This window comes from Wyeomyia smithii, chromosome 2, assembly GCF_029784165.1.
Source record: "Wyeomyia smithii strain HCP4-BCI-WySm-NY-G18 chromosome 2, ASM2978416v1, whole genome shotgun sequence".
NCBI lineage: Eukaryota > Metazoa > Arthropoda > Insecta > Diptera > Culicidae > Wyeomyia > Wyeomyia smithii.
The window spans coordinates 52,224,770-52,250,924 of NC_073695.1; the positions used below are offsets into that span (position 1 = coordinate 52,224,770).

Consider the following 26,155-nt stretch of genomic DNA (forward strand, 5'->3'; position numbering starts at 1 on the left):
AAGTTTTTTTATTTTTATAAATTTCACAGACGTTCACTATAGATGTCTGTTCGCACACACCATTCGGACTGTATGGAGTTGAATCATTTAATTGATGCCAATCATTCGATGCGTAACGAAGCAAACAGGCCACGATGAATTGAGTGCCTGTTGTGGTGTTGGTGTGAGCTAACTGAACGGAGATGAATCGGTTCTCCTCTCTACATTCTACGTTCCTCACAACGCACAACGCGTACGCGCGTTGTACGTTGATTCACCTCGGCAGCCATTTTCTTCCAAACATCATCAACCAACATCATCGCTGGACGAGAGCTCGAAACACGAGCGAGCGAACGACGACGACGGTAGAAGAGATAGGAGGATGGCAACCACAAAACAGAAACGATGTTGATGGTTCAGCTACAGGGCACGGTGATGGTGTTCCATCCCACTTTTCTCGCGCCCATCAATCCCCCATGCGTTGTTGTCCTCGTCGTCTGCTGTGCTGCGAGCGATGGATGCCAGGCTTGATTTTCCGGTTTTTACCCGCGGCTGCTGCTGATGATGATGATTAGGGTGCTGTTTAAAAGTGTTAGCCTCACTGGTTATTTTTACCGGAGCAACATGCGTTTGACGATTAAAGTAATATCTCTATCGGAGTGATGTCATTTTTTTTACAGTTCGAACTAATCGATTGGCGGATTTGCACGATGTGATTCAGTGTGCAATTATCTGTTACTCACAGATGGATTAGTCACGGTAATGAAGAAGGATGTATGTTCAGTTCGCGTTTGAATTTTTTTGAGTCTTTGAATGATTGGATAATCGCGTTTAAAACTTCATATTTAAATGCAAAATAACAACAAGAACATAGTACACGAGTACTAAATCATAATTAAGAAAATTGTTAATTGCAATGCAAATAGTTTTCATTTACATAATTTTCCACTTTTCTCACTTTCTCTACAGTGCACAGCAGTGGAATTCCTTGCTTGCAGTCAATGCAGTTCCATGTTGGTCACTCACTTTGTTGAGGCGGCAGTTCACTAACAAGTGCAAAGGACTGACGTCTCGTGAGTTGACACGAAGCGAGATTGTATTTATCGTTATAATATAAAGTTTTTTTTTTGTTCCACATACACGCTATTACAATCAACGTTGTTTATTTGCTTCCCTCAATTTGTTTTTCAGCATTGTTTAATCGACGCATTCTATAGTCGTGTGCACGAGGTGAAAAGAACTCTTGATAAGAGCATAAGGGAAAGAAATAAACAGGAGCTAATTTAATTACATGTACAAACCAATATCATGATTTGACATGACTTATGCGTAGAATTGCAAATTTACAGCACTGGCGATGGTGGGAAAGTTCAACTTTATTAATATGTCCTTTCCCCTTAATTTTTAATGTGTCGAAACAAATAGGATAAAATATAGTAACAATTTAGTGTGAGTGGTTACGTGACTGGTATGTACCGATTTTGTAGAATTTTCCAGTGGCTATTGACGTAAAATTGTAAACAACAGATGAAAGAACAAATCAGTGGGGTGAAAATAGCAATTGAACAATAAGTTCAAAAGTGCAATTCGATGCTTGAGGGGGCTCTGGTGTTGTAATAGGAGTTAGGTAACGAATGACAGGTATATTTGAAGCTTTCCCGAAATGTGTTAGGAATGCGTGAGGGAACCACCGATCCTTCATGCAAGAAGTCCAACCTAATTCACAATAAGATAAATTGTTGAATATCTAATGCTACTCTAATCTGAAACATTTAAAACCTCTAAAAACAGCAGATTTTTTTGAAGTCGTAATGATAAATTACACAAATACCAATAAATATCCTACAAAAAAAACCTTTCTCATAAACCTCTAATGCGACATATTGTGACTCCCTCCAGTGGGCATATTGTTTGTTCTACCTCACGCACAGGTGGAAAGGCAATAAGACCAGGCGGCCTTGTTAAAACAAAGTGCCACGTCGTAGCGTGCTTACCAGGCAGGTAGGACATGCCGGCCGGTACCACATGTCTCACCTACCACCGCCAGCAGAATAACATGTTAAAAAGTCGTTTCCATCTACTTGCCGCTGGCGCTCTTCCAGCCTGGTTATAACTCGCACAATAACTGGAACTCTTTGTTCGTCATACTGTAGTTAAGATAGCATCTGCAAATGGGCCACACTAGTTGAAATAATTAATTTAATTAGCGTCGCCACAGTTTGCGTGCGTAATTTTATTCATCGAGCCAAAGGTACACCGCCAGTTGTAGTTGGAATCGGCCAAGACTACTGATTACGATGTGCCTTGACCCTCGCATGGCGACGCGAACGACGCACGACAAGTGTTTATTATTTTATCAAATCGTCATTTCACCTCGCGGATTGTTTCATAGCGGCAAGCTTCTACTCTCCACCGGCCGCAGAAAGATTATCAAGTCAACAGTGTTCATTTTGGTGACGGACATAAACTCCAAACTCAGAACTGTATTGCTCGGATTAGGAAACAAACGATGCCTAATCTCATATTAGCTACAATAAACTAGAGAAAAAAAAAAACACTTTTCATGCACCGTTAAAGCTGTGAAAGTTTTGTTCATCTGCCCGCCCCGAACTAATTACGCGACCCTTTTCACGCCCAACTGCAATCCGATCGTAAACATCTTGCTGCAGCCGATCAATTCAACTGCCGCTCTGGGACGACAGACAACATGAATAACGCAAAAGGGGTGAAAACCAAATCGAATCAACCGAGAATCCCATCCTAATCCTCGATAATGATGTGAGAAAACATGTGTTCTATGGCAATTATCGGGAAACTCAAGCTGCCACGTCGTGTCTGTCTTGTTGTATATAAACCACTAAACCGAGCAACAACAGAGTGGAGGGAAGCAATTGACCGCCGTACCGCTCTGACTATGACTGAGACAGCCGATAGCGCCATCCCGTACAAGAGAGCAACGAGAAAAAAAACACGAAAACCGATTCACCCGCGCGTCAAGCGTAATTTAATCCAAGTCTCGTGTCGGTTCGGATTCTTTCTGCCCCTTTCCGGGATCTGTTCGTTCGAGCCGGAGATAGAAGCCGGGGGAAATTCCAAGACACGCAGCCCGACGACGGCGGCGGTTGTGAAACTTTCTCAATCCCGTTTGATTGAATCGTATCAATTTGTTCGCCGATAAACTCGGTTTATTGTCGATGGTTGATCCAATTTCCCCGGTGTGGATTCATCTTTGGTTGAGCGTTTCTTCTGCACAGTGACGAGTTGGGGATGGTAATTTGGTTGCGTATGAACAGAGATCTTGGAACTATCGTTTTATCTCGGATGTAGGGTATCGATTTTACGAAGGTTTTTAGTTTAAATAAATATTAAACGGGACACAAACACTTATGGTTCTTACAATGTAAAAATTACCTTTTTTACCGACCGGTTTCGGGTAAGCTGTTACCCATCTACGGGGCGATGTCCAACTAATTAGTAGGAGAGAGTTACAATTTCAGTTTGGTGAGGTGGAAGAGAGGCGATAGTATGGGAGCATCATCTTCGTTCATAAGCGGCTGTTCCGATGTAATGATATGCATCGACTCCCATGCATTAAGTTGCGACGATTTTCTAATATTTTTCAAAATTTTCGCGTTGTCCCAATCGACATTGTGTTGGAAGGAAATAGCATGACTTGCCACACTTGATTCGTTGGCTCGTTTGTTGGCTACAGCTTTCTTATGCTCTTTTAAACGAACTTTGAACTTGCGCCGTGTTTGGCCAATGTACACAGCTGAACAATCCTGGCATTCAATTTTGTAGATTCCAGACTTCTCATTAGGCGGAATTTTATCTTTCGCGTTACACAAAAGATCTCCTACTAATTAGTTGGACATCGCCCCGTAGATGGGTAACAGCTTACCCGAAACCGGTCGGTAAAAAAGGTGATTTTTACATTGTAAGAACCATAAGTGTTTGTGTCCCGTTTAATATTTATTCGCGAGTTCTTACGTTGCACTAAAATTTAAAATTTAAAGTTTTTAGTTTAGTTTAAAATATGCTTGAAGAAAAATTTAAATAAACGTAAACACGTATACAAATGAATACTGAATCAAGCTTGATGCATAATATTCATATTTATGAAATACAGACCAAACAGTTCTATTGATATTTGTTGGGAATAAAAAAATGTTAAAGAATCTTTCAGTGTAATGTAAAGAAAAATATGAATTTTGGTAAACAAAATACCTAACATTCTTATAGTTGGTTGGTTCAACTCGGTTTCAAAAATTAAAATTTAAAACTTCTGGATTTCTGACAAGTACACCACACACATTTATGCGCGACCCTAACAGACATTGAGTTTAAATCGGATCCACATTGTGTAGCATAATATCTTGTATCTATTGGGATATACCACACACGCACACACACCTATGCGTGGCATCTAAATTTGTTTTGAATTAGGAAGTTCAACATTTTTATGCTCTTTTGATATACACCAAATATATTTGTGCGTATCCCCAACAGCATTCTTGCTGTCAGTTAATCGAAGCCGGCACCAAATGTAAATAAACTAATTATGCTTCTCTAATTAGCCGGCTGAATAGAGAGAAAACCAGTCGGTACTCGAAACTTGACAATCAAAAACAGCGGCAATGGTTGAAACGAAAGGCAAAATTCAGGTTGAGACTCCTGAACTAAAACCAAAAATGAAACAATTTATTCGGAGCGCCACAAAGAGGTGACAGTTGAATGCTTCGAAGATTGGAACCAGTAACCAAGAATTAATAGTCGACAATCGACAGATTGAAATTATAACATTAATAAATTCTAAGCCAAAGTTTTGCTTCAGTTTTATAGATACATATTTCAGATATTTTTTTTTTGTATTTTGATAAGCCCAAAGCAAGTATAAAGGTGAGCTGAAATCCAAAAGAAAAAAACTAACATCCAGTTCAAAATCGAAGTCAAAAGGCAAAAAACTATCAAGTGAAATAAAGTAAAAAGTAAAAAATAAAAAATTAAAAGTAACAAGTAAAAAAAAAAACCTAAATTAATCCACCTAGCGGTCAGACCCAGCCTTTCTCATTCAAACTTTTATTTGTAAAAATAGATTTACATGAACGCTTCAATCCAATAAATGTATGTCACATTTTAGGTTCTAAAATATTGATGTTGTAATCTATACATATAAAAATGTAGTCCGGTCTGTCTGTCTGTTTGTCCATAAAGGCTCGGAAACTACCGAACCGATCGATGTGAAAATTTGTATGTAGGGGTTTTTGGTCCCGATAAAGGTTCCTATGATAGTTTGAGACCCCTCCCTATTCTGGAAAGAATGGACCCCTTCTTACATACAAATGAAACATACATTTCTGCACAACTCAAGTACAAACCAAGCAAATGAAACCGAATTTGGCATGTGGATGTTTTAAAGGGTAATAAATATGTCCATAATGGTTCGACGCCCCTCCCTCTTATGGAAGCACATGTGTCTGCACAAATTTCTGCACATCTCGCGAACTAAACAACTAAATGGAACCATATTCGGCAGGTAAATATTTTTAGTAGTAACAAATATGTTCCATAATCGACCTCAGGCAACATTTTGGATTGTAAGATAGCAACTTCCGGTTCCTGGAAAACAGCCAAAAATGGACGATTTCCACCCAATATAATAATATCCGGATAAAGAAAGAAAGACAGGAGCTAAATTCGACCACAGATACCATTTTGAATTCTAAGATGGCGACTTCCGGTTTCGGAAAAACAGCGGCAAACGACCAAATACGACCCAAAAATGGGGGTAATTTCGGAATCGTAATGATGCACTGGAGCCACAAATCGACTTCAGACACCATTATGATTTATAGGATGGCAACTTGTGGTTCCGGATCTAGAATGATACACAGCAGCTGAAATCGTTCAAAGACCCTATTTTGGATTCTAGGTTGGCGACTTCCGGTTCCTGGGAAACAGAGGAAACTGATCGAATTACACCCAATATGGGTGTTTCTTCAACCAGAATGACGCTCAGAGGCCAGAAATTATCTTAAATACCATTTCGAAATCCAAGATGGCGACTTCCGGTTTGAGAAAAACAGCCTAAAATAACCAAATACCATCCAATATGAGTATCTCTGGAACCAGAATGATGCAATGAGCTAACAATTGACCTCAGGCACCATTTTGAATCGCTAAATGGCAACTTATAGGAAACAGCCGAAAATGACCAAATAATACTCAACATGGATATTTCCGTAATCGAGATGATGCATAGGAACCAAACATTGACCCTTGACACCATTTTGAGTTTAAAGACGACCCCTGTTAGTTTCTGGAAAACAACCAAAATAACTCAATACCTCCCAATATAAGTGTTTCCGGTGTCAGATTGATGCCAGAAAATTTGCTGAAAATGACCGAATACCACCCAATTTGAGTACAGAAGCCAAAAGTCGAGGATGTTGTCATTTTGATAAAACCAATCATTTCAAACGATTTGTCTTTTGACTTTGATCATATTCTATGGCCGATTCGTCGTGTATTTGCAGACTTTAAACACATAGCAAGGAATCAATGAATTTGGAACGTTCAAATAGTACAAAACCACATTTAAATTATGTGGAGACCACATATATCAATGAAAGCAGGTATAGTTTTAAATAGCCTTTGAATTCCTTTTCTTTCCATAACTTTTGAGCCACATATCAAATTGTTATGAAGTTTGTTATTTGTAAATTTGAGAGATGACTCGTTCGTATGACCCTAGTTATGTTCAAACGTGTCTTATAATCTTTGAAATAATAGACAATCGTTGTTTTATTAACAATTTAATATATAACGGTGGCATAAGTTCAATTATAATCAAATGAAATGGGAACGTATAGGGCAGCTTAACTTTGAAACCACGTGTTCAATCATAATTCATTAGTTAACCCTCAACTAGCCCGCTCATCTCATAATACTATTGATCAAATCGGTTGTGTAGTTTTTGAGATAATGAAGTTTCATGATTTTCACATTTTGGTACATTACAGACGAAGTTACAGTTCGATTACAGTAAAATTCAATAGGGTGTTACAAGGCAGCTAGACTTATGAGTTGACACTAATTTTGTGGAAATCGGGTCAGCCATCTTCGAGAAAAGTGAGTGAGTTCGAGTAGTCTTCGAAATATGTTCCTTTTCATAGCTGGATTTCACATTTTTAAACATAACAGGCAAACTAATAGTCCGAATGCAAAACAAATCAATAGGGTCTAATGGGGCAACAAGACCTTCCATTTGACACTGATTTTATGAAAATCGGTTCAGCCATCTCTGAGAAACATGAGTGAGATTAAGTAGTCTTCAAAACACGTTTCTTGTCATTACTTTTGAACCACGAGTTCAATCTTTATGAAATTCAAAAGTTAAGGGTTCATTTGAAATCAATTTTGTTCAAATCGGTTGTGTAGGTTTCGAGACAATGATGTTTCATGATTTTTACATTTTGATATATAACCTCTAAACTAAAAATCCGATTACAATGAAATTTGATAGGGTCTTATAAGACAACGAGACCTTTCATTTGCAATTAATTTCATGAAAATCGGTCGAGCCATCACTGAGAAAAGTGAGTGAGAATAAAAATCTGCACATACACACACACATACACACACACACATACACACACACACATACACACAGAAAATGCTCAGCTCGTCGAGCTGAGTCGAGTGATATATGCCATTCGGCCCTTTGGAGCACTTTTATACTTTCGGTTTTGCAAGCGATTGCTATACCTTTCTAGGAGAAAGGCAAAAAGTAAAAAGTAAAAAGTAAAAAGAAAAAAGTAAAAAGTAATATGTAAAAAGTAAAAAGTAAAAAGTAAAAAGTAAAAAGTAAAAAGTAAAAAGTAAAAAGTAAAAAGTAAAAAGTAAAAAGTAAAAAGTAAAAAGTAAAAAGTAAAAAGTAAAAAGTAAAAAGTAAAAAGTAAAAAGTAAAAAGTAAAAAGTAAAAAGTAAAAAGTAAAAAGTAAAAAGTAAAAAGTAAAAAGTAAAAAGTAAAAAGTAAAAAGTAAAAAGTAAAAAGTAAAAAGTAAAAAGTAAAAAGTAAATAGTAAAAGGTAAAAAGTAAAAAGTAAAAAGTAAAAAGTAAAAAGTGAAAAGTAAAAAGAAAATAGTAAAAAGTAAAAAGTAAAAAGTAAAAAGTAAAAAGTAAAAAGTGAAAAGTAAAAAGAAAATAGTAAAAAGTAAAAAGTAACAAGTAAAAAGTAAAAAGTTAAAATTTAAAAGTTAAAATTTAAAAGTAAAAAGTAAAAAGTAAAAAGTAAAAAGAAAAAAGGTAAAAGTAAAAAGTAAAAAGTAAATAGTAAAATGTAAAAAGTAAAAAGTAAAAAGTAAAAAGTAAAAAGTAAAAAGTAAAAGGTAAAAAGTAAAAAGTAAAAAGTAAAAAGTAAAAAGTAAAAAGTAAAAAGTAAAAAGTAAAAAGTAAAAAGTAAAAAGTAAAAAGTAAAAAGTAAATAGTAAAAAGTAAAAAGTAAAAAGTAAAAAGTAAAAAGTAAAAAGTAAAAAGTAAAAAGTAAAAAGCAAAAAGTAAAAAGAAAAAAGTAAAAAGTAAAAAGTAATATGTAAAAGGTAAAAAGTAAAAAGTAAAAAGTAATAAAAAGTAAAAAGTAAAAAGTAAAAAGTAAGAAGTAAAAAGTAAAAAGTAAAAAGTAAAAAGTAAAAAGTAACAAGTAAAAAGTAAAAAGTAAAAAGTAAAAAGTAAAAAGTAAAAAGTAAAAAGTAAAAAGTAAAAAGTAAAAAGTAAAAAGTAAAAAGTAAAAAGTAAAAAGTAAAAAGTAAAAAGTAAAAAGTAAAAAGTAAAAAGTAAAAAGTAAAAAGTAAAAAGTAAAAAGTAAAAAGTAAAAAGTAAAAAGTAAAAAGTAAAAAGTAAAAAGTAAAAAGTAAAAAGTAAAAAGTTAAAAGTAAAAAGTAAAAAGTAAAAAGTAAAAAGTAAGAAGTAAAAAGTAAGAAGTAAAAAGTAAAAAGTAAAAAGTAAAAAGTAAAAAGTAAAAAGTTAAAAGTAAAAAGTAAAAAGTAAAAAGTGAAAAGTAAAAAGTAAAAAGTAAAAAGTAAAAAGTAAAAAGTAAAAAGTAAAAAGTAAAAAGTAAAAAGTAAAAAGTAAAAAGTAAATAGTAAAAATAAAAAGTAAAAAGTAAAAAGTAAAAAGTAAAAAGTAAAAAGTAAAAAGAAAAAAGTAAAACGTAAAAAGTAAAACGTTAAAAGTAAAAAGTAAAAAGAAAAAAGTAAAAAGTAATATGTAAAAAGTAAAAAGTAAAAAGTAAAAAGTAAAAAGTAAAAAGTAAAAAGTAAAAAGTAAAAAGTAAAAAGTAAAAAGTAAAAAGTAAAAAGTAAAAAGTAAAAAGTAAAAAGTAAAAAGTAAAAAGTAAAAAGTGAAAAGTAAAAAGTAAAAAGTAAAAAGTAAAAAGTAAAAAGTAAAAAGTAAAAAGTTAAAAGTAAAAAGTAAAAAGTAAAAAGTAAAAAGTAAAAAGTAAAAAGTAAAAAGTAAAAAGTAAAAAGTAAAAAGTAAAAAGTAAAAAGTAAAAAGTAAAAAGTAAAAAGTAAAAAGTAAAAAGTAAAAAGTAAAAAGTAAAAAGTAAAAAGTAAAAAGTAAAAAGTAAAAAGTAAAAAGTAAAAAGTGAAAAAAAAAGTAAAAAGTAAAAAGTAAAAAGTAAAAAGTGAATAGTAAAAAGTAAAAAGTAAAAAGTAAAAGGTAAAAAGTAAAAAGTAAAAAGTAAAAAGTAAAAAGTAAAAAGTAAAAAGTAAAAAGTAAAAAGTAAAAAGTAAAAAGTAAAAAGTAAAAAGTAAAAAGTAAAAAGTAAAAAGTAAAAAGTAAAAAGTAAAAAGTAAAAAGTAAAAAGTAAAAAGTAAAAAGTAAAAAGTAAAAAGTAAAAAGTAAAAAGTAAAAAGTAAAAAGTAAAAAGTAAAAAGTAAAAAGTAAAAAGTAAAAAGAAAAAAGTAAAAAAAAAAGTAAAAAGTAAAAAGTAAAAAGTAAAAAGTAAAAAGTAAAAAGTAAAAAGTAAAAGGTAAAAAGTAAAAAGTAAAAAGTAAAAAGTGAAAAGTAAAAAGTAAAAAGTAAAAAGTAAAAAGTAAATAGTAAAAAGTAAAAAGTAAAAAGTAAAAAGTAAAAAGTAAAAAGTAAAAAGTCAATGGTAAAAAGTAAAAAGTAAAAAGTAAAAAGTAAAAAGTAAAAAGTAAAAAGTAAAAAGTAAAAAGTAAAAAGTAACAAGTAAAACCTAAATTAATCCACCTAGCGGTCAGACCCAGCCTTTCTCATTCAAACTTTTATTTGTAAAAATAGATTTACCTGAACGCTTCAATCCAATAAATGTATTTTCACTCTTTAGGTTCTAAAATATTGATGTTGTAATCTATACATATAAAAATGCAGTCCGGTCTGTCTGTCTGTCTGATCCATATAGGCTCGAAAACAAGGTTGTTAATCGATAATTTATTGTAAACGTCGATAACGATACCTGTTATTGTTTATTTTCCTGATGAGACGCGAAACATATACAAATATGGAAAAGTTTCTTCCTGTTGCCTAGTGATGTTTCGTCTCCAACCCTCCTAAGTGAAAAAACGTTTCCTCACCGATAACGTCTAGTGACTATCGTCATCGCCGATGTCGTTTATGTTTGAAGACGCTATCGTCATCGTAAATAACAATACCATACGTTATCGGTAACGGCGATGACGATTATCGACGATAATCTATCGTATTAACAACCTTGCTCGAAAACTAACACAACAAACAATTAAAAAACATAAATTTCTACACAACTCAAGAACAAACCAAGCAAATGAAACCGAATTTGGCATGTGGATTTTTAAGGGGTAACAAATATGTCCATAATAGTTGGATGAAACACAAATTTCTGCACATCTCGCGAACTAATCAACTAAATGGAACCATATTTGGCAGGTGAAGGTTTTTAGTGATAACAAATATGTTCCATAATCGACCTCAGGCAACATTTGGGATTGTAAGATGGCAACTTCTGGTTTCTGCAAAACAGCCTGAAATGGACGATTCCCATTAAATATGAGTATCTCTGGAACCAGAAAGATGCAGAAGATAAAAAATGATCACAGATACAGTCCTGAATTTTGAGATGGTGACTTCCGGTGTCTGGTAAACAGCCGGAAATGACCAAATACCATTTAATATTAATGTTTTCGGAACCAGAATTACGCCCAGATGGCAGAAATTGATTTCACAGGCAATTTTAAAGTCCAAAACGACAACTTTCGGCTTTTGAAAAACAGCCCAAAGTGACCAAATACCACCCAATACGAGTATCTCCGGAGCCAGAATGTTATGAATTGTAGGATGGCAACTTCTGGTTTCTGGAAAACAGCCAAAAATGGCCGATTTCCGTCTAACATGAGTATCTCCTGATCTAAAATGATACACAGCAGCTGTAATCGACCACAGACCCCATTTTGGATTATAGGTTGGCGACTTCCGGTTCCTGGGAAACAGCCGAAAATGATCGAATAACACCCAATATGGGTGTTTTTTCAACCAGAATGACGCTCAGAGGCTAGAAATGATTTTAAATACCATTTTGAAATCCAAGATGGCGACTTCCGGTTTGTGAACAAAACAGCCTAAAATAACCAAATACCATCCAATATGAGTATCTCCGGAACCAGAATGATCAACGAGCTAACAATTGACCTCAGACACTATTTTGAATTGCTAAATGGCAACTTCTAGGTCGAAAATGACCGAATAATACTCAATATGGATATTTCCGTAATCAAGATGATGCATAGAAACCAAACATTAACCCTGGACATCATTTTGAATTTAAAGACGACCACTTTAAATTTTTGAAATTTCCGGTGTCAGATTAATGCCAGAAAATCTGCTGAAAATGACCGAATACCACCCAATATGAATATATTCAGAATTAAGGCGATGTCCACAAGCCAAAAGTCGAGGATGTTGTCATTTCGATTAAAACCAATCATTTCAAACGATTTGTTATTTGTCTTTGATCATATCCTATGGCCGATTCGTCGTGCATTTGCAGTTTTTAAACACTTCGCAAGGAATTATTGAATTTGGAACGTTCAATTAGTACGATACCACATTTAATTTATGTTGATGCCACATATATCGATCAAAGCAGGTAAAGTTTTAAAAAGTCTTTGAATTTCTTTTCTTTCCATAACTTTTGAGCCACATATCAAATTGCTATGAAGTTTGTTATTTGTGAGTTTGAGACAGTTCAATGTTCAAATGTCAGTCATGTTCATTGACAGTCATTGAATTGACAGTCATGTTCAAATATGTCATATAATCTTTGAGATAATAGACTTTCGTTTTTTTGTTAACAATTTAATACATGACGGTTGCTGAAGTTTGATTATAATCAAATGAAATGGGAACGTATAGGGCAGCCAAACTTTGAACCACGTGTTCAATCATAATTCTTCAGTTAACCCTCAACTAGCCCGCTCATCTGATAATACTATTGATCAAATCGGTTGTGTACTTTCTGAGATAATGAAGTTTCGTGATCTCCACATTTCGGTACATTACAGATGAAGTTACAGTTCGATTACAGTAAAATTCAATAGGGTGTTATAAGGCAGCTAGACCTTTCATTTGACACTAATTTTGTGAGAATCGGGTCAGCCATCTCAGAAAAAAGTGAGTGAGTCCAAGTAGTCTTCGGAATATGTTCCTTTTCATAGCTGGATTTCACATTTTTAAGCATAACAGGCAAACTAATAGTCCGAATGCAAAACAAATCAATAGGGTCTTATGCGGCAACTAGACCTTCCATTTGAAACTGATTTTGTGTAAATCGGTCCAGCCATCTCTGAGAAACATGAGTGAAATTAAACAGTCTTCAGAACACGTTTCTTATCATAACTTTTGAACCACAAGTTCAATATTTATAAAAATCGAAACTTAAGGGTTTTTCAGGTAGCTCGTTCTTTTGAAATCAATTTCGTTCAAATCGGTATTGTAGTTTTTGAGATAATGATGTTTCATGTTTTTTACATTTTGATACATTCAATAGGGTCTTATGGGACAACAAGACCTTTCATTTGCAATTAATTTTATGAAAATCGGACCAGCCATCTCTGAGAAAAGTGAGTGAGAATAAAAATCTGCACATACACACACACACACACACATACACACACACATACAGAAAATGCTCAGCTCGTCGAGCTGAGTCGAGTGATATATGCCATTCGGCATAGAAAGCTAAAATCTAAAAGCTAAAAGCCAAAAGCTAAAAGCTAAAAGCTAAAAGCTAAAAGCTAAAAGCTAAAAGCTAAAAGCTAAAAGCTAAAAGCTAAAAGCTTAAAGCTAAATGCTAAAAGCTAAAAGCTAAAAGCTAAAAGCTAAGAGCTAAAAGCTAGGAGCTAAAAACTAAAAGCTAAAAGCTAAAAGCTGAAATCTAAAAGCCAAAGGCTAAATGCTAGAAGCTAAAACCTAAAAGCCAAAAGCTAAAACCTAAAAGCGAAAATCTAAACGCTAAGAGCTAAAAGCTAAAAGCTAGAAGCTAAAAGCTAAAAGCTAAAAGCTAAAAGCTAAAAGCTGAAGGCTTAAAGCTTAAAGCTTAAAGCTAAAGACTAAGAGCCAAAAGCTAGAAACTGAAAGCTAAAAGCTTAAAGCAAAAAGCTAAAAGCTTAAAGCTTAAAGCTAAAAGCAAAATCTTTAAAACTTAAATCTAAAAGCTAGAAGCGTAAAGCAAAAATCTGAAAGCTAAAAGCTAAAAGCTAAAAGCTAAAAGCTAAAAGCTAAAAGCTGAAGGCTTAAAGCTTAAAGCTTAAAGCTAAAGACTAAAAGCCAAAAGCTAGAAACTGAAAGCTAAAAGCTTAAAGCAAAAAGCTAAAAGCTTAAAGCTTAAAGCTAGAAGCAAAATCTTTAAAACATAAATATAAAAGCTAGAAGCGTAAAGCAAAAATCTGAAAGCTAAAAGCTAAAAGCTAAAAGCTTAAAGTTTAAAGCTTAAATCTAAAAGCTAAAAGGTAAAAATTGGCAGCTAAAAACTAGGCTAAAGCTTGAAGCTAAAAGCTCAAAGTAACAAACTCAAAGTACAAACTTTAAGTTAATGCTGAAGCTAAAAGCTGGAAGCTGAAAGCTAAAAGCTAAGAGCTTAAACCTGAAAGTTGGAAGCTAAAATTTAATAATCGAAAGCTAGAAGTTTAAAGTTTAAAGTTAGTCAATTATTAGCATGAAATATAAGGTGATATATGAAAAGTGAAAAACGAGAAATGAGGAGCGAAAAGTGAAAAGTGAAGAGTGAAGAGTGAAACTTGAAAAGTGAAGAGTGGAAAATTAAAAAGTGAAAATTGGAAAGTGAAGAGTGAGGAATGAAGAGGGGAAAGGTAAAAGTGGGAAGTGAAACTGAAATGTGAAAAGTTGGAAGCAAGAAATGACAAGTGAAAAAAGACAAACGAAAGATTGAAAGTCACAAATCAAAAATAAAACATGGGAAGAGAGAGGTGAAGATGAAGTAGTTAAAAGTAAGAACTAAAACAATCAAAAACTAAAAAAGTAGAAAGTAGATAATGGAAAGTGAATTAAAAGGAAAAGTGTAAAGGGAAAATAAAATGTGAAAAGTACGAAAAGGAAAATGGAAGGTGAAAAGTGAAAATTGAAAATTAGTTCTAAGTCAAAAATCTAAATTAGGCAAAGTAGGCAAAAGAAAGAGGCCAAAAGTCAAAGCTCAACAGTCAAAAATCGAAAAATGAAAGTTTAAAGCTATAATTCAAAATTCAAAGATGAAAAGTGAGAGGTGGAAAGTCAAAAATCAAAAGTCAAAATTTAGAAAAATTCCAAAGTCGAAAATTGAAAATCAAAAGATAAATGTTACAAAAAAAAATTCAAAAGTAAAAAGTCGAACGCCAAAAAGTAAAAATCCAAGATTTAGGATCAAAATTTATATGACAAAAAACGCAAATGAAACCTCAAAAAATAAAAATCAAAAAAGTTAATGGAAACCTCAAAGTTGAAAGTACAGAATGAAAAGATGACAGCCGAAAATTAAAAATTAAAAATCGTAAACCAGAAGTGATAACCTAAAAGTTTATGGTGCAGCCTATAAAATTTCAACTAAGCCATATACAGTCTTGATTTAAAAACAGAATTTTTTCGTGTTTATTGATCGAAGTGATCTTTCTCTCTCTCTACTAGGAAGTATTAGGAAAGAACCACTTTATCTGCAACGATACGCTGTTTTCTTGACTTTCCGATGGAATCCCACTGGCACGTGACAATGCCAACCGGGCTAATTGTAATCTGCCATTCGATAGACAAAAACCTGCCAAGAATTACGAAGCGAACTCAAGATTCCAGATGCGCTGGCATATTGACGTGTAACCGTTCCTTCGCTTCTCTATCCATTTTACTTCCAAATCGGATTAAATGGAAAGCGCACATTTTTTCACCTTCTACTCCACGGTGTGTTGTCTGTTCCATCGAAGATAGGACTTTTTCAATCACGCACGCGATCGAAATCGAACCGTAAGTCATCATTATCGAGCGGAACCAATTAGAGCTAATACTGTACAGCAACGTAAATGAAAAGGTGTTGACAATCTGTACAATTGGATACCGTCCCTTCCCGTTCGAATTCAAACGAAAAGTAATTAACTTGTAACACTTTGTATAGGGCACAGATTTTGGTTCGTCTCGAGCGCTAATTTGACAGTTCCCGAAAGACGAAACCCATTTTACAGGTGTCAGCTTCCACGTTGCTCGGCGTCTTAAAGAAGCGTATGGTGGCTGGAGGTGGTTAGACGCGGGAGGTAGAAATAAATAACATTTGTTTATTTGGCGGCACCGGCCGACCTCCCGGTGTGACTTCGACTCCCGGAGTCATATTTTCGCATGATTCGATGACATTTGTCATTTGTGCGACAAACAGGAGCACAGTCAGTTAGTCAGCCAGTCAGTTAGCCGGGTTTGGGGTTTTTGTCGGCACTGAACCGTTTAGCGTTGTCCTGAAAATTTAAATGACTTTTTGAAAAGTTTCAAATTTGTGATTACCAGGTGGCACAAAACAACGAGTCGGACGCCGCAGCTGTTAGTTGGATGATTTGATTTTACAATCTCGCGGTTGGGAAATTGAATTATATCTTCACACGGCATCGTAATAAACAGCGGCGCGGTTGGTGAAATTGGAAAAGTTGCCCCCCTTTTATGTAACGACTGTCAAATCAGATGGGGTCGCCCGGTGTCGAGTAGTTCAAGTCGTACCGAACTACCCTCGTAGGGAAATTAATGTGTTCCTTTTGCACTTGATATGACAATCATTTGGCTTGGATTCGTTAGCAATCAAGGCATGCAAGGTATTCCTGCGATTATAGGTAGGTACTAAGTAAACGATGCATTGCGTGCACTCAGTGCATTTCAATTTTGCAAGTGAGCAAATCGATTTGCAATTCCACCTATACTTCTGCTCCCTTCATGCGCTACTGCACTTCAGTGAATCAATATTGACATGAAATCAATATGCAACATATATCACCGTGATTGAAGTTCGTTGCGCACACGCTGGTTTTACTTTGAACTCAATTTCGTGTGACCTTTGCCACCTTTTTGCATGAAAATCAATACCATCCACCGAGGGGCGAAAAAAAATGTTCACGTATTGCCCGGGAAATTACCCACTAAATCGAACATCAAAGTTTAAAACTCAATTTATTCTAACTACATCGTTTTCTCCTCAATGTCATTTGCAACAATTCAACCTTCGGTAATTCAATCAAAGCACAAAGTCAAGTTAATAGAAAAATGGAAAATTAGACTGCCAAATTGAATGAAAAGTAGAGGAAAAAAACTCACCAGGAGAATCACAACAAAGCGATAGCATTCGCGACGGGTTAGACAATCTGTCGTTCTGTGTCGCGCAAGTTACCCAGCAAAATGTAACAGATGTAAACAAAGTTACCAACTTGGCATCCCGTAGTGATTTTCCGAAGAAAAGGCAACTTTTAGGCCTATTTGGACAACCCTCGTTGTCGTTGTGGAATTTCTGAAGGATCTCCATCCTCTTCTTCGGTGCGTTTAAAAATCGATTATGACAGTTTACGCTCTTTTTAGCCGTCGTCATTGACTTGACGATTTGGTCGCGCCAGACCGACACCCGGAAATGGCAAATAATTTAGACGAGAAGGCGGGTGAACTAGCGGAGGAGAGGAGGATTGCACTGTGGGTTACGGTGCTAGTTCAAATGGTAGAAATGTTCCAAGAGCCATCCAATATCTATTTACGATTACAATTATGTGCCAAAAGTTGACCGAAGAACTTGTTACATTTTCCCACTGTTTACGAAAAAACAAACGGTCCCGAAATAATCGAAAACGCTACTATAACAAATTTTAATAACTGCCCGTCTCCTGTCCTCCCACGTTACCGTAGCCGGTTCCCTAGTGGCACGCGATTGAACGCACTGGAACGACTCAAATTAACAGTGACGTTCCGGAGGCAAACTACGCCGATAGCAGGAGGATAGCCTAGTCCAGCCGACCGACCGTCGAACGGAGGGTTGCTTTGATCACACCACCATCAACGAACGGGGCTCTAAGCCGCCTGCCGTGGCGTCCCTGGCATGCGAGCATGAGGCACGAGTGCCGCCTGCCAAGGGAAAGGGTGCGCGCCCCAGCTATGCGATAATTGTATTCATATGATGGTAAATTGAAAACTCAATTACGACAGCCTCAAAGCCCTACGTCCCTGTTCCGGGTTGCGAACATCAGTGGCAGGCAGTATAGGCAGGAAAACTCCTCCGTCATTTGCAGCGAGATCTGGCTGGTGCTGCTGCTGCTGCTCGAGTGGTCCGGGGGTTGGTGGATGGGATTTATATGAACTGCGACTATTATTAAGTGTGGTCTGAAGAGGATAATTTACCCTCTTCACTTTGACTCCGTGCGCTTGATCTGGTGTGCACAGCATCGGGACTAGATTTGTGCTCATGCAGGCGGGGATGCGGAGCAAAGTAAACAAACCATCAAAAAGGGAGGCGTTCTACCATCAACGTCATCATCATCAAGCTTGTCATCACGGTAGCCGACTGTTTCGATGCGCCATCGCAAGGAGATCGTTTCGTGCCCAAGCCCGGTGCACGCCTAATGTAATTTTCCGTGCGGATTTGTATTTCGTTGATGATGCGAAGACTATAATTTCTATTATTTTGGATTTAAATTATCTCTGGCCGGCCTATTCCAGCTGGTAGGAAACGGGATTGATCAGCGTTGATTGAATTCCTGGTGGGTGTCATGTTTGGGATCTACTTGCAGGGTCAAAACACACCGCCTCTGACAAAGGGGATCAATTCGAAGCATTACAGATTTGTTTGAAATTGTTTGCAATTGGCAAGACTACCCGATCTATCGTTGCGTTGATGGCGATGCCACAATCACAACATGAAGGGTTCTGTTGAAAAGTTGCTATTGGAAATGTTGGAGGCAGCAATCAAAAACCTCGGTAAATCAATATTTACGATACCAACAGTGGAATTGAGGCTCATGGGAACTATGCTGAATTGATATTATTTTCTATCCATTATTCGATCGTTTGCTAGCGAAGAGCCAATTTATCCTCTGCCTGCCGTGTAACCTTTGGATAGCAATAACCGACGATGACGCCCATACATGGCAGTAAAATCAAGTATGTAAATCCTAAACAAACTATATTCACTCATGAAACGCAACATAGACCCTCATTTATCCTTTTGCCACTATATAAATAACCAAACATTCCCTTTTGTACCATGAAAGAAGCGCATAAAAAAGCACACTTCTGTCGTGCACCTCCTTAGAACTGCTCATATGTGAATTTCCAATTTATCCTTTCCATTCATCTAGCTTGATTTCTCTTTTCCCACCCTTCCTGTACTCGCAGTCGCTCCGATGATGTGCTAGTATGAAAACAAAATCGATATCGACAAGAGATTCACTCACCTGAACGCGAACTTCCGGCAGGTTCACCTTCATCGCTAGTTCTTCGCGCGAGTACACATCCGGGTAGTGCGACTTTTCGAAGGCTCGTTCCAGCTCGTGCAGCTGGTAGGTGGTGAAGGTGGTTCGGTTCCGTCGGTGCTTTTTCTTCGAGCAACCGTCTTCGCCACCTGGATTAAAAAACAAAAAAAGGTAAAAAGATTGTTATTCGTGAGGTGGTTTCTTTTTGAACAAGACTGCGTGGCTAATTGTGAATCTCTTCAACGGAGCAAGTAAAAAATCCTTAACAAAAACCTCAGGTAAATTCGTTAAAGAGGATCGACAGGTTTAGACATTTTTTATGTGATTTCGGAGGAATCTAGCAGAATGTAAAATTAAAGTTTAACATTTTAAATCAATGAAAAAGATATTATAAAAGTGAATTCAAAAGTCAAAAATTGAAATTTAGATATCAGTAATATGAAATCAAAAATCAAGAATCAGGGGTAGCGAACGGCTTCAGCAGTGTTTTTTTTCGGCAGGTTTTCTGCAGCAATCTTATGGAGAACCTGCCGGAGAAAACCGCTGCCAAAACCGTTCGCTACCCTAAGTCACAAAACAACCAATAAATCACAAATCAAAAATAAAATATCAGAAATTAAAAATATAAACTATCAAAAATCAGAAAACAGTTATCAGATATCAGATATCAGAATTTAAAAATCGGAGATTAATAATCAGATTTCAGCAAACTAGGATCAGACACCAGAAAACAGAAATCTGAAACCATATATCAGAAATTATAAATCGAAAATTAAAGATAATTAAGAATTGAAAAAAAAAACAAGAGATCAGATCCCAGAGATCATTTATTAGAAAATTGTTAGAAAATGCAGCTATCAGCAAACAGTTATAAGAAATGATAAATCATAAGCAAGATTTCATAAATCAGAATTCAGGAATTAATTCAAAGATACAAGTAACACGGAAACGGAGTGGAAGGCCAAAGCCCTCAACCGTCAAATCGAAATGTTTGTTGATTTGTTTAAGCCGAAAGCAAATTCGGAAAGCCAGCTGCTACCAGCGCAATCCGCTACGCTACTATAATCTAGGATCGTCCATCCGTTCCATCATCTACCAATAGAACCTGCGAAGAAAATGAAACGTTCGTTCTCTGCTGGACCTGACGGTATACCGGCGGTGATATTTGGTCGATGCGCACCTTTCTTGGCTGAACCTTTGTGTTGCATTTTCAACAAATCTTTTGAACAAGGCCAATTTCCTGAAATTTGGAAACAATCCTTCATGTTTCCGGTATTCAAAAGTGGAGATCGTCGGAACGTGAGGAACTATCGTGGTATAACAAGCCTTTCGGCTACCTCTAAACTTTTCGTAATAATCGTGAGTACGTTTGTTTTATCTCGTGTAAAGAACTACATCTCTACTAACCAGCACGGTTTTATGCCGAGGCGGTCCGCTAACACCAATATTCTCGATTTTACATCGACATGCATTTCCAACATAGAACGAAAAGCTCAAGTTGATGCAATATACAAGGACCTAAAAGCAGCGTTTGACAAAATTGACCATTATATACTGCTGGAGAAAATTTCGCGACTCGGTGCCTCTCAAAAGATTACTGCATGGTTGAGCTCCTATTTACACGGTATAGTATTGCGCGTAAAACTTGAAAATTTCTGTTCATCTCAATTTATGAATAACTCAGGTGTTTTATGCTTTATGAATAACTCAGGTATCCCACAGGGTAGCAATATGGGCCCTCTACTTTTTGCACTGTTTTCAATGACGTGACCTTGCTGTTAGGTGTCGGTGTAAAATTGGTATATGCTGACGACCTGAAACTATACCTCGAAATACGTACTGTTGACGATTGTCGTCGTTTGCAGAAGCTTTTGGACATATTTGTTTGCTGGTGCCGTAGAAACTGATTATTTCTGAGTGTCTCCAAATGCCGCGTTATAACTTTTCATCGTAAGTTGAATCCGATTGTCTTTGACTATCATATCGATGATCAGGAACTTGTGAGAATAGATCAGATCAACGACCTTGGAGTTTTATTGGATTTGAAACTCTCTTTTAATTTGCATCGCTCGAACATCATTGCTAAAGCAACACGTCAGCTCGGATTCATTTCTAAAATTGTGATTTCAACGACCCTTACTGTTTAAAAGCTTTATATTGTTCGTTGGTACGATCTCTACTTGAAAACGCAAACATGATCTGGTGCCCTAATCAACTAGTATGGACCAATTGTATCGAACGTATGCAGAAAAGGTTCATTCGTTTTGCATTGAGAACTCTACCTTGGGGGGACCCGATTAACCTGCCTCCGTATCCGGATCGCTGTCGTCTACTTAGACTTGACATTCTTGATCGACGCAGGAAAATTGAGCAAGCACTTTTTATAGCTAAAATTATCAATGCTGAAATCGACTCCCCGAAAATTTTGTCGCTGCTAAACTTTCGTGCTTCGCAGCGCATCCGATCTACTGGATTACTACAACCTAGTTTTAGTCGCACTATGTTTGGATACAACGAACCGCTAGCCTCCTGCATTCGCACGTTCCTCAAGGTTGAAGACCTATTCGATTTTAGTGTATCGTCATATAAGTTTAGACAACAACTTGCTAACTGTAGATATTTATGAAGCGTTCATTATTATCATTCATGTAAACCTAGGTTAGATGAATTAATACAAATACAAATAGATTTATATTTTACACTTTTATGTAGTGGGCTAAAGAAAGACGTACTTCTACGTCAAAAAATCAGACGAGTTGTGCGCGAAGCTACAACCGCAAGGTTGACGTGGAACTAGATTAAGTTTGTTACACTACTTGCATTGTTGCAGTCGAGTGTAATTGAAAGTGAATTGTTAAAAGCAAGTTTTCAGCTTTTTAACGTAGGACTACGTCTCACTTTAGTAGGGTGGGATACCGTGGGAAGTGTAACGAGAATGTGCCCTCTTGAAATGCATATTATGTATTTTTTTGTGTAAACCTCACTGCGGCTAGTAATTTTGATCTTTTGTGGCATTGTCCGAACGTTTTCTGCTGTTCGCACTTTTTTGTTTTTTTTTTCAAAATTGAGAAGTTACCTGCAACGTGTTATACAGTCATACCTCGATATGGGGCACCTTTTTTTTACGTTACGTTATATTGAGTTACGTAATATCGAAGCACGAGAACAAATTTTTATTGACGCAAAATTCTTGATGCATACTTAAAGGTGCGCAAAAACTTATATCCTTCACCTAGCAGTATATATAAACTTGTCTTACGCCCGTTTAAGAAAATTTTCGTAGACAAACATAACCAGCCATGAAATATTGAAAATAAATGTCAATTTTACCTCATTTCACGGTACTGGTTGGTTTTAAAACTTTCTAACAACATTTATTCGGAACATTATACACCCCAAAAATAATTGTTGTACTTTAATTTTAAAATATTTAAAAATGTTACTTTATATCGAGTTATGTTATATGAAGGTTGCCTTATATCGAGTTGCGACTGTAGTGCTTGTATTCACCCAGATTTACAATTCTTTTATCATTTTTATCGACCTTCTCATCAGCTCGAGCATGCTATCAAAGCGTATAAATTGCTAGGGGTGGATGAAGTTTTCCAAGGTATAGACTTCAGTCTGGAGAGAAGTTTTCATGTTATCGAATGGTGGAGGTAGGGTAGCCTAGTGAGTTAATAGTTCAAACATCCCTTCGGTAAAAAAAATGAAAACTGAGTAGAAAATCGATCATTTTTGGTTTAGTTTCGCAGCATTCAACCAATCACCAACTCGCTTCTATAAATGAAAACATTATGGTATAGTATAGAGTCGTACGTGCCTTGTGGCGATTCAAATGCATGAATTGTAACTCTCTTCTAACATATCTTGAACACAATTAGTGCTAACTAGTTAACGAGTGAAGTTTTCCTCAAACAATTGGTATAATAACTAGCATACTTTTCAAAACTACAAACTATACTGAAAATTATTCGGAAAAGCAGCGACTAACCAATCTTAAATTCGCTTTCTATCCGCGATGTTTATTGTAGATTTATGTTCTAAGAGGCTCCGCTTTTTTTAAGACTTTAAATTTTGCCTGTTTCGAAAGATGCGTTGTATCCTGTTGCCGCAATCAAAGGCAATCAAATTCTTCTCGTCTCAGATTGAAGCAGATAGCAAAAGAGGCCGTACTCTCAGCCACGGTAGCAGTTTATTACGCTGTTGCGTTTCATATATTGCCACTGTGCGAGTATTCGTGTTGATATTGGCTGAAGACCGACATGAGAGTAGAGTTTAAAACAGTGTTGTTAGTCTCACTCAGAAACAGCATGCAACACCTGAAGTGAGGTTCTCGTAGCTGCCTATATCACATTCATTTTATTCTCCATTCAAGCCATTCCTCGTTCTTTCTCGTTGTCTTTTCTGCTCGCATTCGCTCCCGAGATCATAAACACACACTACGCCTACTCTTTCACTCGCGTGTAGTCCCACAACTAGCCGATTACGACTGTTTCACGATGCATTACGATAGTTGCGGAGGAACAAAAAAATATTTCAAAGAAGGCAATGGACTACTCTGGTAGCGGTTTGCATACCCTACACGTCCGATAACCTACACGTTCCAGTATGCGATACTTCACATATTCTTCGCACCACTGTCGGCTGTTGGTGCATGAAGCAAAACCGGGTAGATGAAGAAAACACTTCCGTTTTCGAGCACAGTTTTTCAAGCACTCTTCCTAGTCGAGTAATTTTAATCGAGTATTCCTACTCAGCAAGCAGGAACTCGCGTACGCTTTTACAGTCAACAAAAGCAATAGTCAGCAATACGAAAGAGTTTTTGCGTGTCGGTGCGTACTTGCTGCTACTCAGGGAAATGCATGAAGAAGAAAGAGTGTTTCCAAAGCTGCAAAACACGATCGAAATTAGTTACACCGAAAACAATTGATTTCAGAACCATAATGTCTTCAGCCAAGTTTTTCCATTACTATCCATCTATTTATCCATCTATATCCGTGATCGAAATCATTTTTAGCAAAAATGTTCCATCAATTATTCTACATTTTATAAAATTTTCAAATTTGTGATCAGGCCACGTGACAGTGAGAAACGAATTTAGCTTATTTACGCCTATAAATATACACTTACCCCGACTTTAAGGTCGTCGTTGAAAAAGCAAAATATAAGGTTGAAGTCTTGGATATGCTACTGAATAATATCCTTTCTTATGTCTTCAGTGTTTCGCAATACTTGCTGAATAAAATTATTCCGCATTAGCCCGTGCATTTAGCATATTGGAAAAGTGGTATTGAGAAAAGGAAGTTTCCAATTTCATTACAACAGTGACTTGACGGAAGACGACGGCGATGAAAGTAGGTACAAGCTGTTTTTAGCTTAGCAACTAAAAACTTCTGAGCTCTGACAATTTCAACTTGAATAATTATTTGAAGTGAGCCGATCATCTACAGGAAATTAACCCTTTGATGAAAGCATTGCTTAAGGCTATTATCCCTCCGATTGACGAAACCAATAACCTTTCGGGAACGAACTTTCAGAAAAGTTGCAGTTTCAGTGTTCATAATTGAAATTATCTTTTGCGTGAAATTTATTTGAAATAACCTTGCAATTATTATTAACTTGGTGAATTTTTAACAGTAGGAAGCTTGAAAAACAAAACCAAGTATTTATTATATAGATTGAAGAAAAAAATATGAGAGGAGCTGGCAACACGACTAACCGATAATACGTGCCCCGAAAGCAATCCGTTAAAGTTATTTATTTATAAGTGAAATGAGGGACCAAACTTGCTAAAAAGTGTACAGTTGTGATCTGTGATGCTTTGTTTAAGTGAGAAAAGTGGAGGTTTTGTGAAAAACACAGTGTTCTATGCGTGGAAGTTATAATTTATCCACGAAATCAAATTGAAAATTGTTAGGCCAGTTAGGTTGCGTGAGTGTGAGTGCCTACTTCGTGCGTCGCGCTAACAAGCGGTTCATTATTAACGTGCGATAATGGAGTGCATATGGTGGTGTGAACGAAGAGAACGACACTTCCTGGAGAGCGGAGAGAATAGCGTTGCGCTGTGCTAGTCGGCGTTTGTTTCGCTGGCATAGGCATAACCAAACTAAAACAGATGAGTATATGTTTTTTGTATCAAACATTTCATGAATGTAAGGCTATGTGTGTAGTGGTTTTTAGCGGGCTTTGGACTTTGGCAGAAGCGTGAATGTGTAAGGCTGTGCGAGATTTCGAATGATTTCGTATAATTTCGCAAAACTCGAAATTTCCCGAAATTTCGCGAAATTTCGGTTTCGCGAAATTGCTGAAAAATTTCGTTGAATTTCGCTAAATTCCGCCTAAAATTTCGCGAAATTAAACTTCCAATTTCGACGATTACGAAATTTCGCGAAATTTCGGACCAAATTTCCGATGCACATTATTACATTTATTTGGTTTGTGCTCATTGCGACTATAAATTAAATTGAATATATCTCAACAGATATCTGGTATACTAAGTCAATCATAGAAGAATAAACTCTCAGCCGGTAATTTTTGTTTTTAAAGACAAAACCGTAACATCATGCGGTATTTTTTATTCGCGCAGAGCATAAAATTCATGTCATCACTGAAGTCATATTCGAGGAATATGAAGACGTCCAAATGCGCTACAAGGTATCTAGTAATTTGTTTGTAGGAATAAATGTTACGCATCTTTTACGTACATCAAAATGTGGTTATATTTGCAGCCCACAAGGTTAAAGAGGTAACTTTTAGTCTTTCGTTTAGGAGGGCATAGCAATTTCTGTCAAAACTAAAGCTCTGAAGCTCTATCTTACAGGCCAAATGTTCTATGCTACTCGACTTGTAAAAATTTTCAAGCGTTTTTTCGGATTTCTCTGTGTTAGAGGACTCCTCTTCGCACACCGTAGCGTATTTAAATGTGTTTTTTCAGATAGTTCATTGCTATCACTAGGCTGACGGGATATCATGCCTTATAGTGTGCAGACTTAGTGATCGATGTGTCAAGCAGAAAAAGTTGTAATTGCCTGAATTTTTAGTATTGTTTCAAAACACTCTGACTTCAAAGTCAGCATAGGTTTCAAAATTGCCAGGTACCTTATCATAAATATTTTAAACGTGTTACCAAAAAGTATACTTTATCAATGAATGAATAAAAAGTACATGGTTCGCTCTCGTTGAACACATAACTGAGAAATGTTACTCT

The 26,155-nt window shown here is 36.0% G+C and overlaps 1 protein-coding gene across 3 annotated transcripts in view; it reads right to left on the reverse strand.

The window, feature by feature from the left end:
• The window catches only part of LOC129723976 (retinal homeobox protein Rx), a 132,739-nt gene that overhangs the window by 60,396 nt on the left and 46,188 nt on the right, over positions 1-26,155 (reverse strand). For all 3 annotated transcript variants that reach the window (XM_055678502.1, XM_055678501.1, XM_055678503.1), the window contains exon 4: positions 18,928-19,094. In XM_055678502.1, the coding sequence (XP_055534477.1) occupies positions 18,928-19,094 (167 nt within the window). The remainder of the gene's footprint in view (positions 1-18,927; positions 19,095-26,155) is intronic.